Source organism: Callorhinchus milii, unplaced genomic scaffold, assembly GCF_018977255.1.
Source record: "Callorhinchus milii isolate IMCB2004 unplaced genomic scaffold, IMCB_Cmil_1.0 Scaffold4, whole genome shotgun sequence".
Lineage (NCBI taxonomy): Eukaryota > Metazoa > Chordata > Chondrichthyes > Chimaeriformes > Callorhinchidae > Callorhinchus > Callorhinchus milii.
Window position 1 is genome coordinate 6254565 of NW_024704745.1, and position 20559 is coordinate 6275123.

At 48.4% G+C, this 20559-nt stretch overlaps 1 protein-coding gene across 4 annotated transcripts in view; it reads right to left on the bottom strand.

Annotated features, from left to right (window-relative positions):
- cadm2b (cell adhesion molecule 2b) overlaps nucleotides 1-20559 on the bottom strand; it is a 509630-nt gene that overhangs the window by 20043 nt on the left and 469028 nt on the right. For all 4 annotated transcript variants that reach the window (XM_007903572.2, XM_007903571.2, XM_007903570.2 and 1 more), the window contains exons 5-7: nucleotides 6740-6904; nucleotides 4321-4411; nucleotides 862-1040 (exon numbers count right to left, since the gene is read on the bottom strand). In XM_007903572.2, coding sequence (XP_007901763.1) covers nucleotides 862-1040; nucleotides 4321-4411; nucleotides 6740-6904 — 435 coding nt within the window. The remainder of the gene's footprint in view (nucleotides 1-861; nucleotides 1041-4320; nucleotides 4412-6739; nucleotides 6905-20559) is intronic.

The window sequence follows — 20559 nt, forward strand, 5'->3', positions numbered from 1 at the left end:
GACCTCTTGGTCTGGTCCTTTCACCTTAAGGCTGGATCTTGCGGATCAGGTGACCACACTGTTACAGACTGCAAGGTTGGTGTGATGAGTGTGGGGGTGAAGTGGTTAGTAGTCTGGAGCAGAGGAGAGAGAACATGTGATACTATACACAGAACATCCCAGCCCAAACGAAACAGTTAAGTTTCTCATTGAGACACCCACATAAAGAGAAGCCTGGCTCGGGCACCCAAACCGAGAGCTGGGAGTCGGGGTGTGGGAAGCAGGAATGGAGCAGGATGTTTAAAGGGGAGGGGGAGACATATTGTGAAGTGATGGGGTTAAAGGGTATGGGAAATGTGATTGACATCCTGCCATGATAATAACAAGAACAACAAATTACATTTATGCAGCCCCTTTCACTTCGGGAAGACGTCCCAAGGCGCTGGACACTCAAGGATTTTCACCTGAGCTGGGGATTGGAATCAGGAGTGGTGGAGGGCAGGGAGGGTGGGAATAGGAGGGTGATCGAAGGCGAGGTCAAAGAGGAAGATCTAGAGACAGGCCTTGAAGTAGGCAATGGAGGAGGCGGAAGGACTGTGGGATGGAGTTCCAGAGAGTGGGGTGCAGACCACCCTTTGGAACTCCAGGGGTTAAAGGGGTTTGGGAAATGGGATTGGGAAACCTGCCATGAAAATGGACTGAGGAAAGTGCTCCTGACCCTACACCGGGCCTGAGCGGAGCCTGGGATACAGTGAGGGACAGTGAGGTTGGAATCATTGAGGTTGGGCTACAATGAACAGGAATTGGGTTACAGCGATAGAGCAGGGATTGGGTTACAGTGAGGGTTAGAGTGACAGAGCACGGATTTGCCCGGTGACTCACCATACACGAAGAGAATGTACTCGGCTGTGTTCTCCCCCAGCAGGTTGCTGGCCTCGCAGTAGTAGGTGCCGTTGTCAGTCTTGTTGAGGGCGCTGATGATCAGCATGTTGCCCTCCACCACCATCCTGTCAGGATCGGGCAGCTCCGCACCGTCCTTCTTCCACTTCACCGCCTCGGGCCTGTGTGGAGAGCAACACTCAGGGGCTGTGTGAGCGAGCTACAATAACCTCCCACAGCGTCCCCTCTGCTCTGTCCCGCTGCGCTCAGCCCACAACCCTCACAAGGTTAGTTTACACAGGAGGTTGTGAGGCTGCAGTTGGACACTTTCTGCTGTTCCTTCCACAGCCTTGTGGCCTGTGACCTGATAACCCCATATCAACCGGTCTGCTCCCTCTGCTCAGCGGGCTCCGGCCTGCTCCACAGCCCGCACCCAGTCTGCCCCACCATTGGCAGTTGGGCCTTCAGCCTCTCTGCCCCCACCTTCTGGAACTCCATCCCGGAATCCCTTCACCTCACTCCCTTCCTTGCATCCTTCAAGACCCTTCTCTTCGACCGCACCTTTGGTCACCCACCCCACCCCCCACCACCCTCCTTGCCCTCCATCCCTCCTGATCCCAACCCTCAGCTCGGGTCCAAATCATGACTGTCCAGGGTCTTGGGACGTCCTCCCGATGTGAAAGGCGCTATACAAATGTAATTTGTTGTTGTTGGCGTTGATGTACCGACAGATGGAAAATTCTTTGATTTGGTCTGAAATTCAGGGAACATTTCATTTTTTAAGAACTGCGGAAAAGGGTTGTTAAGCCCAAAGAATTCTGCCTGATCTTGAATTTCAGACAAGGCTGAGAGGCGGAGGTGTGCGGTACCTCTGGTGCAGTGCCTGATTGCTGCCAGGAGGTGACACTGCCAGGCTTGTTTTGTACACAGAGCAATGCCCCCACCTCCTCATCCACAGCCTTTTCCTTTTCATTTCCGCCCGTCTCCTCTCCCACACCAGCCTTGGCCAGCTCAGAAGCCAACAAGTATAAGAGATCAGCCTTTCCGGGTGAATGTTAAAGAACCTATTCGCACTGAGCAGAACGAGAAGGGAGTTTCTCTCTTCCAGTCTCCTGGCCAACAATCCTCAGAGTGACCTAAGAGTACTCAAACAGGGTCTGAAATGCACCCAGTCTCAGCTCTCATACCGTCTTGCCTTGGAATTTAGGACAGATTACGGCAACTTCTTAAGTCAAGTAGTCATTTCGTCCACAAAATAATCAGTCAATCCACTTAACAATATATTCCGCGAAGCACTTTGAGACGTCTCGTCGACATTATAAGGCACTACATCAAATGCAAGGATTATTATCATAAAGTTTGGAAGGCACACTTATGCTGGATTCAGCCCTGACCTAATATTTTGGCACCGCTTCAAATTTTAAGACCAAATGGTCCCACAACTGGTAAAATTCCTGGGTATGACTGTTCCACCTGCATCCAAACTGACGTGTTGGTGTCTCTCATATAGTCACGCCCTGCCCAATAGACCCCCAGATAAAATTAGTCATTCACTACCCACAATGTTTGTGGGACATTGCTGTATGCACATAGGCTGCCATGTTTCACCACCAAAATACACAGTCATTCCACATTTACATAATATCCTGCAAATTGCTGTCAAGACATCTCGAAGCGCTTCACATGATATACGGCAAAGTGAATTGATTGTGTCGTGGATTGAGTATCCAAATTATTATTATTTACAAGGGGGTATTATTATTAATGAATTATTACCCCTGGAAAGCGATCTACCAATCAAACTACTGTGTTCCTACTTGTGTGGAGTAAGGAATCGTGCCTAAAGTTTCACCCCGCCCAGGAATCAAACCTGGGTCCTCTCACTTACAAGGCAAGCGCTCTAGCCAATATGCAAGCATTGTTAAATGCAAGGATTATTGTTATATTAAGAACAATAATAATGATTCCTACATTTCAGGCGGAGCGTGCAGGGGGTTTGATGCATCTCCAAGCACCTCACACCAACTGAGCAGCCGCTGACGAGGTAGTAGATTCATTTGACTGTACAGCAAGCAAGGGATATGATATGGGAGTGCAGTAAAATAGATGCTATCGGGAGGATTGGATTTTAATCAGGGCAGCATGGGGTGCGGCAGCTGACTGTGTGCTCACAGGCTTATTCTCAAGTATCTCTATTCATTTCCGAGTGGCTGCAGAGATCTCCAGCTGTTCCTCTCCTGAAGTAGCTTCCCCGCATCACAGCCGTTCGCGTATAGCTAAAACGTTTGAGACCTTATCTTAATTACACAATAAAGCACAATGCAAGTTAATTATTGCTGTAAGATCCTCAAAGAGCGGGACACCAATTTACAGCAAATTGAATAAAAAGGATCATCTGCGGGCTGTCAGAGCCTCTAACTGCACGTTCAGTGATTTTCCCCGGCAATTCAGACGGATTTGTTTTTCAGGTTTAGAGCCTGCCTATGGCACACTGTGTCACTTCGTTCTCCCTCTCTCCTCCCCACCTCACCCGAGATCCCCTGCAGCCAACACCAACAACAAATGATAATAAATAATAATTGTTGCATTTGATATCGTTGACAGCGCTCAACACAGTATATTGCAAAGCTGATTGACGCTGTACTTTGTGGGTGAAAAGCAGAAGTCAATTACATTTACACATCGCCTTTCACGTCGGCAGGATTTCCCAAGGTGCTGGACATCAGGGGTTTGCAACCGAGCTGGGGTTTGGAATCAAGAGGGATGGTAGGTATGGGGGTGAGAGGATGACTGAAGGCACGGAGAAAGAGGAAGGTATCGAGACGGATCTTGATGGAGGCGAAGAAGTGGGAAAGGCAGAGGGATTTGGGGAATAGAGTTCCAGAGGGTGGAGCCAGAAAGGCTGAAGGCTTGACCGTCGATGGTGGAGCAGGCAGGACAGGGGATGGGTAACAGGCCAGTGACCCCTCCAAGTGCGTCAAGCTTGTGGGTTATTATGGTAAAGTTGATGGTTTACAGGACGGTGTTCTCTCAGGCCTCAGGTTTCCTCCCCCCCTACCCTTCCCTCTCCCTCAGTGCCTTTGGAAAAAACAAAATGGAAGGCTGGAAAGAATTACTTTGACTCTGAAGGTGTTAGAATGTGGATTTCTCACCACCGAGGCTGTGTAGCTCAAGTCTGTGACAACGATTAAAAAAAGGACAGGATAACTAGCTGAGAAACGTCATATTAAATTATGGGGAAAGAAAGCAGGGAATGGGATTAGAGTAGAGAGCTCCAGTGGGGGAGCGATCACCAGCGCATGCAACATGGGGTGAATGGCCTTCTATTCTCTAGGATTCCTTCTACCCAGTTTCACTCCAGCGCATATTGTGATGTTGAAGATGGGCCGAGGCTGGGATGGTGTGAGGAACTGGATCTGAGCTGGGATCACGATGATGAAATGACAAACGTCAATCACTTACGTCGGGTTCCCAGTGACGCGGCACTCCAACCTCAACTCATCTCCTTCCCGAGCAAAGTTCCTGGAGAAGTCAATCTTCACAGAGGGCATATCTGAGCGAGGAAAACAGGGAGAGCGACAAGGTTAATTCCACACAAGGACCAGGGTCAAACAGACACACTCACACGCGCAGTGTAACTCTCGTTGTTACACTCAGTGTTTCTCACTGTCACACTCATAGTGAAACCCATTATCACACGCACAATGTAACTCACTGTCACTCACAGTGTCTCTCATTGTCACACAACTGTACCCCTTTTACTGTGCTTCCAGTCACCTTCCCCGTTCCCTCTTCCCATCTACTGACTTAGCCACACTGTCCCTGTAAATTATTTTGAAGATTTATTTTCTATGAAAGGAGCTAAGTAGATACTGTCAACCTGGCTCAGTGGATAGCTCGCTCGCCTCTGGGTCAGAAGGTTGTAGGCTCTAGCCCCACATCGGGATTTTAAACTCACCTTCCAGGCTCCTGTACATAGATGAAGATGTTAAATCGAGGTCCCGTCTATCTGTTCAGGTCGAATGTTAAAGATCCCTCAACACTATTAGAAAGGAGATAGGGAGATTCTCCTGGTGTCCTGGCTAACAATTATCCGGATAAACTGATCATTCTCTTGCCTGTTGATGGGACTTGTGGGACCTTGCTGTGAGTAAATTATCTGCCATGCTTGCCGACAAATACACATTCATTGCACTTGACAGTATGTCCATAAGAAGCTCTTTGAGAGGTTTTGATGATACCTCCTCTGTGTCAAATAAAAGCAATGTCATTACAGAATGTCAAAACATCTCAATTCACTTCACAAGGATTTACTCTCTGGTGTGGTGACTGTATGTGTAGGCAAACACAGCAGTTAATTTGCACACAGCAAAGTCCCACAAACAGCCTCCGAAGTGAACGATCATTTTATTTCTCTCTGTTTATTGTTGGCCAGGACACCTGACCAGGCAGATGGGATCTGGGTTTAATGAGGCGCTGGCGAAGAGGCCTGCGTCGTGAGCTGAAAGACCCCACGTTGGGGCTTGAGCTCAGACGCGAGAGCGTGACCGACTGAGCCAGGCTGACAACTATCAAACATAAGGATTATTATAATAATGTATAAAGTTTGTTGATAGTGCATTTTGTGGGTTATCGCAGCAGTCAATTTGCACACAACAGCAAACTGCCATGAAGTGAAGGACCAATTTTATCTGGGGGATTGTTGGCCAGGACACCGGGTTAGAGAGAGAGAGAGAGAAAGAGAAACTCCCTTCTCTTTTTCAACTACGGGATCTTTAACACCCACCTGAACAGGCAGACAGGGCCTTGGTTTGATGTCTCATCCAAAAGTTCGGTCAACAATGCAGAGCTCCAAAGTGCAAAGTGAACTGTTACTGATAATCCTCGATTACAATTTCACAGTCGTAATACTTGCCAGGTCACTTGAACAGGCAGACGGTTATAAAGTGCAGATTGTTATCTGTGGGGGTGTGAGATCGGCATGACCGTGTGCCGTGTGTGAGTAATCGCAGGACCATACCGCCTGTCACAGGCACGTGGCCGAGTGTTAACACCTGAAGTGGGCCTCAAGGACCTTCAGCAGTGTGGTCCCATCTATCTCGAGCTCGGTCATTTTCCCACAGCTCCAATGAAAGGCTGAACGACTCCGTGTTAGTAGCCATCAATCTGCCTTCGTTTCCACTCTGGGCTTAGATGGAAATATTTTGCCGGTGAGGCTTTTGTTCTTTCCTTTCTCCCTAAAATCGTACTGTACGGCTCTAATCTAATGTCCAGCAGCGCAGTGACACCCTCTGCCTGCTTCCTAGTCACATCCTGCCTGCAGCATGCGAGTGTCAATACAGGTGTTGGTGTCAGTACAGGTGTTGGTGTCAGAGAGAGAGAATGGAGAGCAAGTGACAGAGAGAGAATGAATGACAGAGAGAGAGAATGAGTGCCAGAGAGAGAGAATGAGTGCCAGAGAGAGAGAATGAGTGCCAGAATGAGTGTTATAGAGTGAGTGACAAAGGGAGTGAACAAAGGGAGTGACAGAGTGAATGATAAAGGGAGAGAGAGACAGAGAAAGTGACAAAGGGAGAGAGAGAGAGAGACAGACAGAACGAGGGACAAAGGGAGAAACAGAGACAGAGCAAGTGACAGAGAGACAGAGTGAACAACAAAGGAAGAGAGACAGAGCGAGTGACAAAGGGAGAGAGAGAGATAGATAGAGATAGTGACAAAGGGAGAGAAACAAAGAGAGTGAGGGAGGGAATGAAGGAAGGAGTGAGGCAGGGAGAGAGGGAGGGAAGGAAGGGAAGGAAGCAGGGAGTGTGGCGGTGTGTGGCTGGTTGGTGTGGGTGTGATTGGCGGTGTGGAGTGTGAGGTAAAGCCAGGTCAGACTTACACTGGATGTTGAGCACTTGGGTGGCAACCTGGGGTGAGGCCTTGAGAGACACGTGGTCCACGGTACAGCTGACAGCCACACCGTCATCATTGCGATCCACACGCAGCCCCATCTTACTGCTCACCGTGAAGGTCTTCCCGTTTGACTCCTTAATGGACGGGATGTCTGCAAGACACACACACACACGCACACACACGCACAGGCCAGTTATATTAACAATAATCCTTGCAGTTGATGAAGCGCCTTACCACGTCTTCGAGATGTCTCAAAGCGCTTCACAGGATATATTGTAAAGTGGAATGATTGTGTATTTTGTGGGCGAAACGACAGTTACAAAAACAAAAACAAATTACATTTACACAGCACCTCTCATGTCGGGAGTACGTCCCAAGGTGCTGGGACAGTCAGGGATTTGGACCCGAGTTGGGGGTTGGGAGCAGGAGGGGTTGGAGGGTAGGTTAGGTGTGGGTAGGAGGATGACCAAACTCAATGCTCAACACAGCATCTTGTGGCTATGGTCACCGCTCCTCCGTTCAGGTGGACGTTAAAGATCCCGTGTCACTATTGGAAAAGAGAAAGGAGTTTCTCTCTCCCGGTGTCCTGGCCAGGTGGATGGTAAAGATCTTGCAAGACTTTCCCAGGAATAAAAACAGGAAGTTTCTCCCAGCGTCCTGGCCGACAATCCTCAGTCATTCAGCTGCTGCCTGTTTGAGGCACGTTGCCGTGTGAAAATTGGCTGCCAGGTTTGCCTATAAATTACACAGTCACTTCACTTGACAGCAATTAAGCAGCTCCCTGTGAAGTGCCCTGAGTCGTTGTAGGCACTGGATCACATCCAAGGATTTCTATTCCCAACTTTGTACCCATCACTAACTTATTGCTAATAATAACAAGCCTTGCATTGAATCAGCACCTCTCATGTCAACACATCTCAATAGACTTCACAGGAAATTGCTGTCAAGTGCAGGGACTATATTTGCAGGCAGACGCTGCAGCTAATTTGTTCACAGCAACGTCCCGAAGACAGTCAGTGAAGTGAGTGAGCCGTTGTTCGTGACGGTTGTCGGACATTTCTTAATTAATGTCTCGCCCGAAGGATGGCACCTTTCCTAATGTGGCCCTCCCCCCCAGCACTGCAGTGGGATGCCCACCTACCACGGTGAGTTCAAAGTCCCTGTTGTGAAGCTTGAACCCACAACCCTGTGATCGCAGCGACTGCTGAGTGCGAGCGATTGATACAATAATAATCCTATAAATAAACAATCCTTACATTTGGCACAGCGGCTTTCACATCAGAGGATGTCTCAAAGGATATACCGTAGAGTGCATTGACTCTGTACTTTGTAGATAAACACAGCAGTCAATTTATGCTCAGCGATGTCCCGTAAAATATATATGAAGTGAGCGACCAATTTGATTTGAGGGATTGTTGACTAGGACACCGGGAGAGAGAGAGAGAGGAACTCCCTTCTCTTTTTGAATGGTGCCATGGGATCTTTAACATCCACCTGAACAGGAAGATTACAGGACCTTGGTTTAACGTCTGATCTGAAGGACAGCACTTCCAACAATGCAGCACACCCCCAGTGCAGCATTAGAGCGTCAGCTTAGACTATATGATTCCAAGTCCCATCATTTTTGGGGGCTCAAGCACGGTTGTCTGACACATGCGGAAACCCATCACCATGCTTGAGTCTCCAAACCAAACTGAGAATTCCATACATCCCACCTACACATGGAAATCCCAGAGATACAACAACAACAAAATTACATTTATAGAGCGCCTTTCGCGTCGGGATGACATCCCAAAGCGCTGAACAGTCAGGTGTTGGGGTCCGAGCATGGGGGAGTGGTGAGGGAAGGCAGAGAGGTGGGAGGGAGACCAAAGGCACGGTCGAAGAGAAGGGTCTTGAGACCGGCCTTGAAGGAGGCAAGGGAGGAAGCGAGGCGAAGGGACCGTGGGATGGAGTTCCAGAGTGTGGGGGCAGAGTGGTTGAAAGCCCGGCCAACGATGGTAGGGCGGGTCGGGCGGGAGACATGGAGCAGGCCGGAGCCCGATGGACGGAGGGAGCGGGCAGGTTGGTAGGGAGTCAGCAGATCAGAGATGTAGGAGGGGACAAGGCCATGGATGGCCTTAAAGATTGTTGGAATGGAATGTGCATTCTCTCCCTGGAAGAACATATCCTGTTAACTTAATTAGGCACTGATTGGCAGGAGCCAAGGCTTGGGGACCCCAGAGTGTGCATTGAAGTAACTGCTGGAGTCTAACCAGCTAAAGACACATGGCTTGCCGTTGAGAGCACTGTCTGGCAAGCTTTCCCGCTGCTTGTCCAGCTAGGACCACTCTGCCCATTTGGGCCTTGGCTTTCAGAGTTAACACGAGCTGAGTGGGAGGATTCTCTGCCCCCAGTGACTGATCTGTTCTTTCAAGTCCTGCCGATGAGCCAGTTTACTCACACTAACAGTCATGAAGTCAGTAGCTAATTTTATTTGGGAGAATGTTGGCCCCTTTTCTTTATTTCCACCTGGGGGGAGGGGGGGAAGGAAATTAAGACAGACGTGGGGAGACCACATTAGCTCAGAGTTCCCGACACATCAGCTTAATCATCCTGGGAAATATTATTTGCTGAAATTAGGTGTAACAGTGTATTAAGGACGCAGCCAAGTGAGAAATCACTTAATTACAAACATTACGTTTAAGAGATAAAGATAATGAAGAGAATATTGCTGTTTGAGAAAACCATTTCTTCAGCACACGCTGTGAGTGTTGCTGACTTGTCCTTGGCCTCAATCAGTGCTGTACACTGTCAACCACGGAACCGAGGTCAGTGCCGAGACTGCAATTCTCAGCCTCTATTCTTTCAAGAACAAATTAGGTGGATTTCTTTTAGGAAACAATATCTTAGGATACAGTATATAATAATAATCCTTGATTTGATACAGCGCCCTTATCCTTATCCACAATCCAAAATGGTGGCGGGCTGGAGGCTGGAGTCGTGTGGAGGCCCCAACTAGACTGCCAAAACGGGGAAAAAAATCCTGTTTTCTGCAGTCCTGGTGAGCCGGTCCCCGCTCAGCCTATCCCTGTACTCCTCTGGAACCTTCCCCTCCTTTGAGCACCTTACCCGCTATCACCCTTCCAACCTTTCCCTCAATCTACCGCTCGCCCAAGCTCTCCCCCACCTTCATGCCTGACATCTCCACCCTCCTATTTTCCCTCTCCTTTTGCTCTGAACGCCTCCTCATCCTTGACGACTTCAACCTTCACTTCACCCCCTCCTGCTCTACCTCTGCTCACTTTTCCTCCCTCATCTCCTCCCTCAATCTCTCCCTCCACATCCACTCTGCCACCCACGTCCGCGGTTACCCCTCGACCTGGTGATCACCCCGGGGCCTCACTATCTTGGACCTCACCATCATCGACAAAGTGAACTCGGACCATCACTTCATCTCGCTTAACTCCTCAATCTCTCTCCCCACTGCCACTCAACCTACCTTCATCCTATACCGCCCCTGGAAAAAAATCTCCCCTCCCTCCCTCTCGGCTGCCTTGGAATCATCTGAACTCCTTCCCCTCCCGCAATGACCTATCCTCCTCGGTCACCCTTCTCCACATCTCCCTCTCCTCCACTCTTGACTCCTGCGCTCCCCTCTCTTCCCGAACCGTCTCCTACTCACGCGAATCACCTTGGTACACCAGTCACCTCCACTCCCTTAAAGCCCAGGCACGTTCCACTGAGCGCACCCGGCTTAAATCAAACCTAACTGTTCGCCAGCAGATTTGGCTGGACCATGTCGAATCCTACCGCTCCGCCCTCGCCTCTGCTAAATTGTCGTTCTACTCCAAGACAATCTTGGAGGCTAAGGACAACCCCAGGCTCCTCTTGTCCATCACGAACCGACTCCTCAGCTCACCCTCTCACTCCTCACCCATCCTCACCTCAAACGCGAATTGCAAGGCGATGCCGGACTAATTTGAATCCAAAGTCAAGGGACTCCACTCAGCTGCCTCTACCACTGCAACTGCTAACCCCTCCTAATCTCCTCCTCCCACCACAACCCCTACCCACCCCTCCCTCCACACCTTTGAACCCGTCTCCCCCTCCTCTCTCATCACCACCATAACCCGTACAAAACTCACCACCTGCTCCCTTGACCCCATCCCTACCCCACTCCTTACCGCCCAGCTCCACCTCCTTGCCCCTTTACTCACTGACATCATTAAGCTCTCCCTGTCCTCTGATACTGTTCCCACCCCTTTCAAAACTTCTGTCATCATTCCTATCCTTAAAAAAACCTTCCCTGGACCCTTCTCTGCTCCCTAACTACCGCCCAATCTCCAACCTCCCTTCCTCTCCAAGGTCCTGGAACCAGTTGTTGCTTCTCAGCTTCACCCCTTCCTCTCCTGCCACTCCCTTCTCGAACCACTCCAATCAGACTTCCATGCCGTACACAGCACAGAAACTGCCCTGGTCAAAGTGACAAATGACACTCTGTCCATCGGTGACCAGATCATCCAGAATTCTGCAGCCTGTGTCCTCTCCTGCACTAGGCTCTGCAACCCTATCACCCCCATCCTCTCCCAAGTCCGCTGGCTTCCCATCACATAGAGGATACAGTTCAAGATCCTTCAAAGCTCTCCACAGTCTTGCTCCCCACTACCTCTCCGACCTCCTAACCCACAACCACCCTGTTCGCTCCTTCCGCTCAGCGGGTTCCAGCCTGATTCACGTCCCCCACCTTGTTCACCCCACGATTGGAGGGTTCTGCACCCACCCTCTGGAACTCCATCCCGCAGTCCCTCTGTCTCATCCCCTCCCTCACCACCTTCAAGACCCACCTCAAGACCCTCCTCTTCAACCATGCTTTTGATCTTCTTGCTTCCCTCTCCTGCCCTCCCCCCCTCCCCCACTCGACCCTCAGCTCAGATCAGTAACTCTGTCTGTCCAGCACCTTGGGATGTCCTCCCGTCGTCAAAGGCACTACAAATGTAATTTTGTTGTTGCTGTTATCACGTCTTCGAGACGTCTCAAAGCGCTTCACAGAATATGCTGCAAAGTGAATTTGTGGGTGAAAAACGGCAGCCAATTGCACATAGGAGTATCTTCGAAACAGCCGTGGATTGAGTGACCAAATTATTATTATTTTAAAAAATGTTATTTTTAAGTGAGTCACCAATTTTATTTGGGGGATCACTGGCCAGGACACCGGGAGAGAGAAACTCCCTTCTTTTTACCTCTACCCGAGGGAGGGGGCTGCTGGGGGGAGGAAATTAAGCTTAGACTTGGGGAGACCACATTAGTTCAGATATATAGTTTGAGACAAGACATGTGCATGGAACTGTTCATTCACTTCCTGCCTGTTTATGGGATAAACTGACTGCTGCGTTTGTCGGGAAACACCGGTGAAGTGCTTTGAGACATCTCAAAGAAGGGATAAGGGATTGCTGGTCAGGATACCAGGGGGGAGAGAGAGAGAGAGAGAGAGAGAGAAACTCCCTTCTCTTTTCGAACAGTGCCATGGCATCTTTAACGTCCGCTTGAACAGGCAGACTTGGAGCTTGTTTTAACATCTCATCCGAAGGTCAGAAACTCTGACAGTGCAGTACCTGTACCACCAGGGAATATAAACATACAGCGCTGATTATCACACTGAACGCTTGAAACGTCCAAATGTAGGCCCTGAGTAATTATCCATTTACTTTCATTTTGATATTCACAAAGTGTGTGGACGCCCACAAATTGTTAGTAAAGTGGTGCTGCACTGACCATCAGCGAGGGATTAGACTCGCGTTATTAAAACGTCAACAATCTATTACCGGCACAGGTCCCCAGGCTCGGCCAGACAGTCAGCCGCGACTGCGCTGCACTGCACTGCAGAGGGGAATTCTAACCAGCCTCACAACCCAGCAGTACCGGCTAAAATGGGTCGCACCTCCCCGAGCCTGCCTAGCAGGAATGCCGAGCTGAGGGAGGGCACTGAGGTGTCAGTGTGGAGCGGTCAGTGTGGAGAGGAGTCAGTGTGGCGAGAAGTCAGTGTGGAACGGAGTCGGTGTGGAGCCTGGAGTGGAGTGAGTGTGGAGCGGAGTCAGTGAGAGTGACAGCCTTCCACACTGAGGTGCTATAAGTACACTAAATAGCGGGGAATACCCCTCCCACACCACCACCACCACCCCCACCCCAGCTGAGCTGAAATAATAATAATAATCCTTGCATTTGAGACGTCTCACATGCTTCACAGAGTGCATTGTAAAGTGAACTGACTGTGTATTTCATGGGCGAAACATGGCAGCCAACTGCACACAGTAGTGTCCCATAATCGTGAATTGAGTGACCACATTTTTTAAATTTATTTGATATATTGATTTTTTTGTATTGGCTGGAGGCAGGCGTGTGGTTAGGAGCTTGACGCAGGGAATGCGAGGCACTCTCTCTCACTCTCTCTCTCTCTCCCCTGACGCTCAGTGCTGCGCTGTTTTTGCTGCAATCACTTTGGTGGCTCTAATTCATTCATCCATTATCGCAGCCCTCTGATTGCAGGCCAAGTTCTGCGTGAGGAGTCATGAATCATTTGCTGCCCGGTCATTTATCTCACGCACTGGGAGGTCTTTCAAAAGGAACCCAGGGTCGTGTGATAAAGGGTCTATGTCGGCAACAGCGCGCTGCATTACTCTGTTTCAGCAGAACTAATAATAATAATAATCCTTGCATTTGATACAGTGCCTTATCAGGTCGTTGAGACGCCAGTGTGTGTCCCCATGATGTGAAAGGCGCTATGCAAATGAAAATTGTTGTTGTTTCAAAGCGCTCCCCAGGTTTGGTGCAAACACGAACAACAACAAAATTGCTTTTGTATAGCGCCTTTCATGTCAGGAGGACATCCCGAGGTGCTAGATAGGCAGTGTTTCGGACCTGAGCTGGGGGTCGGGTTTGGGGAGGGTGGAGGGCAGAGGGGGAAGGAGGGTGATCAAAGCCACGGTCGAAGAGGAGGTTCTTGAGTTGGGTTTTGAAGGAGGCAAAGGAGGGGGCGAGGCAAAGGGACTGCGGGTTGGAGTTCCAGCAGAAGGCCCGCCCGCCAAAGTGGGGTAGGCGATGCGCGGGATGTAAAGCAGGCCGGAGGCGGCTGAGCAGAGAGAGCAGAGCGCTCAGGTTGTTGGGGGGTTAGGAGGTGGTAGAGGTAGGGGGGAGCGAGGCCATGGAGGGCTTTGAAGATGAGGACCAGGATCTTGAAACAACAATAACAATTTGCATTTTATAGCATCCCCTCATGCGGGGTACTGTCCCAGAGCGGAGTCAGAGTGCAGTGAATGTGATTTGTGGGTGAATGTGAGCTGTCACTCGCTTCCAGCGTTAAACAATAGTTTAAAAGCCCTCGCTCTACGACACTGGTTAATACAGTTTATACTCACACATTGTGAGACTCCCAAAGCAATCTCACAGGAAAGAACGCCTCAAGCAACAGGACGGCACAGCAGCCAATTGCGCACAACAGTCTCCTACAAAACGTCGTGGATTGAGTGACCAAATTATTACTATTATGTTTTTGAAGAGATTAGTACCTCCGGAAAGGAATCTCCCAATCAACTAACAACTGGGATCCTACTTACTGCTCGGTAAACAGAGGCACGTGGAGTAAGGAAACTTGCCTAAGGTTTTGCAACACTTGGGAATCGAACCCAGGTCCTCTCGCTTGCGAGGCAAGCGCTCTAACCATTGCGCTACAGGAGCCCCACCCCGAGCACACAGTGTGCAGAGCCAGGCACCACATTCAATAGAGTTGCTGAGCTTCAGTCTCTGTGTTTCTTTGAAGAACTCGGAGAAAATACACACCGTCAATGAATTTGCTTATGTAAATTAATTTAAGACTATTAATGTCATGCCCTTTCCTGTTCTGCTACTGAGAATGCTTACTGGCTTATAGCCAGCCTGCTGAGACCAACAATAAGGTCTCTGTCTCCTTAACTACAGGAATCATTCCCTTTTCCTGTCTGCAGTGACTGATGGTAAAATCATCCAGCGAGTCAGAGAGGTGAGCAGCCACTAACATACCATACCATTAACATACCGGGCAAGCACGCTCCTCTGCATTTGTCTGAGCTGAACAGAGGTCGGAGCACACACTTATAAGACATCACTGTCGATGCCAATAGAGGAGCCAAGAAACAGCCTATTGAGCTTGCTCCACCAGAGACCATCACACACACTGCCCTCTTCCCTAATCCCACTTTGGAGTCCTGTAGTTTAGTGGTTAGAGCACTCGCCTCGTAAGTGAGAGGACCTGGGTTTGTTTCCCGGGCAGGGCGAAATGTTAAGCATGTTCATTACTCCACTCGCCTCTGTTTACCTAGGACTTTACCAGTAAGTAGGAACCCATTTGTTAGTCAGTTGGTGGATCGCTTTTCTGGGAGTAATAATCCCTTCAAAAATAAATAATAATTTGGTCACTCAATCCACAACTGTTTGTGAGACTTCTGTGTGATTAGCCCACAAAATATACAGTCAATTCACTTTGCAGTATATTCCGTGAAGCGCTTTGAGACGTCTCGAAGACGTGATCAAATGCATTACATCATATCAAATGCAAAGATTATTATTACCCTGCTTTCTCAATGAAGCTCTGTATCTTCTCAATGTAACTCTCAACTCTACCATCTCAATAGAGCTCCTTGCTGATGTAACTTTCCACTCTTTATTCTGTCTTGTCAATGAAGCTTCTCCTCCACCTTCTCTGCTCTATTTTTGTAGCGGAACTCGATGAGGATGGGATCAGACGGAAATGGCTGAGAGCTCGGCGATGGGCAAAAGGCGAATGGTCAGTGATGGGTATGACAGCTGGTGCCACTCACTTCACACAGGAGGCCAGTAAATGGGGAGTCCGTGGGTGAGGGCATGGCTCAACAGACTGGTTGAACAATCCACTGACCCTGAGATCACGCAGCACAGGCCCTGGTTGCTCGGAGCTGTCTGATATCACACAATAGCTGTTTATAGGCACACCATCTGCTCTGCCACCTGACATTTCACACCTAATCAGGTGGGAAAGAACCATCACATTGAGCATCTGGCCTCCTATCGCCCTCCGCCAGAGCCCAAAGACTGATCTGTTAGGAAACTTCCTGAAATTCAGTCAAAACTTTGGAGGCTAGCGCTGATCGAGAGCTGCAGAAAATGTGCTTCTAAATTAATCCAAACTCTGCACCGTCAGAGGTGCCGACCGACAAATGAGATGTTACACTGAGGTCCTGTTCAGGTGGACAATACAGATCCCAACGCCAATACAGTCTGTATTTCGGGAGGATGTGAAAGGTGCTGTTCAAAAAGAGAATAGTTTCTCTTTCCCGGTGTCTTGGCCAACAATGCCCCAAACAACATTGGTCACTCAATCCATAGCTGTTTGTGGGACATTGTTTTGCACAATTGACTGCTGCGTTTCACTCACAAACTATAGTCATTCCATTTTACAGTACAGCCATGGAGTGAGTGACCTATTTTATATTGGGGTGATTATTGGCCAGGACACCGCCACCTTTAACTACTCTTTAAAACCCACCTGAACAGCCAGACGGGACCTCGGTTTAAGGTTTCATCCGGAGGATGGCACCTTCGACAATGCAACACCCCCCCAGGACTGCATTGTAGTATCAGATTAAACTAGGATGGTTCAACTGGCACCATCTGGGTCCGGGGATGATTTCAACAGGCCCAGGAACCATTTCCCACTAAATTTGAGTGCTCCGGGACTTTACTCCGCTTGAAGGGCTCTAAATAAATGCAAATTGTTGTTGTTGTTGTTGTCCAACGAGCAGATACAGGAGACGTGCAGGCTCCGAGACAAGGAGATGGTTAGCGGGGGCTCAGGACTCTACCTGACAATGAATCAGAGCTGAACTGTACTGCAATAACACACACTGAGCTAGACTGGAGTAAGACTGCAGGGCGCTGTTAATAGATTCTCACCTGATTTCTGGAACCTCATCTGTATATGCAAATAGGGTCCAATTAGTATAATTATCTATTAATATTGTTATTATTAATGGAAGAAAGCAGCCGTGTAAAACTGCTTTGCAATTGTTGAGGACACTGTATGTTAATTAGCTAAATCACCATCAACTGCAGACAATTAACATCCGCTGAGCGCTCTAGCAGTCAGTCTGAGGTTCAGCGATACCATGTGTTTTAATGATAATATAATAATCCTTGCATTTGACATAGCGCCTTATCACGTGGTTGAGACGTCTCAAAGCGCTTCACAGAATATACTGTAAAGTGAATTGATTGTGGGCGAAACGCGGCAGCCAATTTCGCGCAGCAACGTCCCAAAATACAGTTGTAAATTGAGTGACCGAAGTATTATTATGTACTTCTTAAGGGATTATTACTCCCGAACCGCTAATCAACTAACAACCGGGTTCCTGCGCACTGCTAGGACAACAACTTGCATTTACATAGAGCCCTTCACGCCGGACGGAGTCTCCGAGCGCTTGAATGAAGTGTGTGGAGTAAGGAAATTTGTCTAAGGTTTCACCCTGCACTGGAATCAAACCCAGGTTCTCTCGCTTGCAAGGCGAGCGCACTAACCGCTACGCTCCATGTGTTACGGGACAGTGAGATGTATTTACATATTCATACAGCCTTTTGATGACGTATATTAATCCCCTCGGTATTTAATCTGCATCAATTAGCCTGTCAGCCTGGCACAGTCGGTAGCGTTCTAGCCTCTTAGTCAGAAACCCGACATCTCACGCTGGATCTCTGAGATCACAGTCCGGGCTGACTCTCTAGTGCTGAAGATGCCATCATTCAGATAAGATAAGATCAAAGATAAAATGTTAAATCTCACTTCCTCCCTTGCCTCTTTCAAGGCCCGTCTCAAGACCTTCCTCTTTGAAGAACCCTTCGGCCCTTTCACCTTCACCCCCTTAATCCCTCAAAAAGAAAAAATAATAAATTGGTCACTTCAATCCATGACTGTTTGTGGGACACTGCTGCGTGCAATTGGCTGCCGCATTTCGCCCACAAATATAGTCAATTCACTTTACAGCATAGTCTGTGAAGCGCTTTGAGACATCGATAAGGCATGAAAATTGCTATACCAAATGCAAGGATTATTAATATAAACTGGGGTCCCATCTGCCTGTTCAAGAAGACGTTCATAAAATTAATCATTGCATTTGATACAGCGCCTTATCCCCATCGTGTCTGAACTGGTGCTCGCACCCCCACTGGAGTTTTTACTCTAATCCCATTCCCTGCTCCCTCCCCATTATGTCTGTGCTGGTGCTTGCTCCCTCACTGGAGTTCTCTACTCTAATCCCATTCCATGTTCCCTCCTCATTGCGTCTGTGCTAGCATTCGCTCCCCCCCACACCAGAGCTCTCTCCTCTAATCCCATTCCATAGAGCAAAGGCAGGCAGAGCAAAGCTGCCCTGGGGCAGGTGTTGAAATGAAAGTAAATGCATCAATATTTGACACAGGAAAGCTCAGTCGATATGATTGCGTGCTCTCATTCACCCTGCACCTCTGCACATCACATGCTAATATTGGGATTAAGAGAAATAGCAATCTCGATACATGGATGGCACTATCCAAGGCTGGGATCGATAGAGTGATATTAAAATATCTACAGTGAGTGACAGGTCTTCTGCAATTTAAATCCATTGATCGTTCCCTCACGGTGCTGGAGCGAGAGCTGAAGTACGTTGCAAAGCTCCTGTTGTTTCTCTGCCTATTGCCTGCCACACCACTCCTGTGACCTGCTGTGACAGTGTCTCTGAGCAGTCTCCGGCTCAGCATGCACGCACGCACTCACTCACTGGTGCTAACCTGAGCTCCCAGAAGGATAGATCATCAGTGAAAATGACATTAAATGCTACAAAATGCAGGGAATGTGTGTGTTTTGTGGGCGAACGCAGCAGCCAACTTTTGCGCACAGTGATGTCCCACAAACAGCCAAGTGAACCAATGTCCCACAAGCAAAACGAGAGCTCCAAACAGTGAGTGACCAATTTTATCTGGGAAATTGTTGGTAGGTTCTATTGTATAAAATCAGGTGAATTTACAACACAGAAAAAGGCCACTCGGTCCATTGTGTCTGTACTGGCTCTTTGAAAGAGTGATCCATCCAGTCCCATTTTACCTGCCTTTTCCCCATACCCCTAGGAATGCTTCCTCTTCAGACATAGAATCATAGAATCGTACAGCACAAAAAGAGGCCATTCGACCCATCGAGTTTGTGCCGGCTCTTTGAAAAGAGCAGTGTAATGTCAATCCCACTCCTCAGTCCTTCCCTCATAATCCTACAAACCCGTCCTCCTCAATTACCCATCCACCGTGTTTTTAAAACTTGTTATTGAATCGGCCTCCACCCTTTCAGGCAATGCGTTCCAGATTCGAACAACTCGCTGCGTGAAAAAAATTCTTCTCACCTCCCCTCTGCTTCTTTTAGAAACTATTTTAAATCTGTGACCTCGAGTCACCGACACACCCACCAGTGGAAACAGTTTTTCCCTTTCTAACCTATCAAGTCCCCTCATGATTTTGAAGACCTCTATTAGGTCTCCTCGTAACCTTCTCTGCTCCAATGAGAATAATCCCGGCCTCTCTTGCCTTTCCTCATAATCAAGGTCCCTCATTCCTGGTACCAACCTTGTAAATGTCCTCTGCACCCTTTCCAGTGAATTAACATCCTTCCTATAGTGTGGTGCCCAGAACTGGACGCAATATTCTAACTGAGGCTTAACCAGTGTTTTATACAGGTTAATCATAACCTCCTGACTCTTGTACTCTATGCCCCTATTTATAAAGCCTAGTATCCTATATGCCCTTTTTACAGCTTCATCTACCTGTCCTGCCACCCTCAAGGATTCATTTACCTGAACCCTCAGGTCTCTCTGTTCCTTCATCCCCCTTAAGATTGTATTACCAGCCTATATTGCCTCCCCTCATTCTTTCTTCCAAATGCATTACCTCGCATTTCTCCACATTGAAATTCATCTGCCACGTGTCTGCCCATTTTACCATTCTGTCTATGTTTTCCTGCAATTTGGCTACTATCCTTCTCACTGTTTACTACCCTACCTAACTTTGTGTCGTCCGCAAACTCGGAAATGGTACTTGCTATACCCAAGTCCAGATCATTTATATATATTAAGAAGAGCAGTGGTCCCAATACCGATCCCTGGGGGACGCCACTGTAAACTTCCCTTCAGTCAGAAAAGCAACCGTTCACCACAACTCTCTGCTTTCTGTCTCCCAGCCAGTTCTTGATCCATGCTGCCACTGTCCCTTTTATACCATGGCCTTCTACTTTTCTTACAAGTCTTTTATATGGCACTTTGTCAAATGCCTTTTGAAACTCCATATACGCTACATCAACTGCACTACCTTCATCCACCCTCTCCATTACCTCATCGAAAAATTCTATTAGATTTGTTAGACAAGATTTGCCTTTAACAAATCTGTGCTGGCTGTCTCTAATTAACCCTTATTCTTCTAAGTGAAGATTTATTCTGTCCCGGATTATAGTCTCCAGGAGTTTCCCCACTACTGATGTTAGGCTGACTGGCCTGTAGTTCCCAGGTTTGTCCTTCTGCCCCTTTTTGTACAGGGGAGTCACATTGGCCGCTCTCCAGTCCTCTGGCACCACCCCTATGTCCAACGAAGATTGAAAAATTGTATCCAAAGCCTCCGCTATTTGTACCCATGCTTCCTATAGTAACCTTGGCTGCATCCCGTCGGGACCGGGCGACTTATCTACCTTGAGCCAGGTCAACCTTTTCAGTGCTTACCCTCTGGAGTTATACTTATCTTATTCATTTCAAA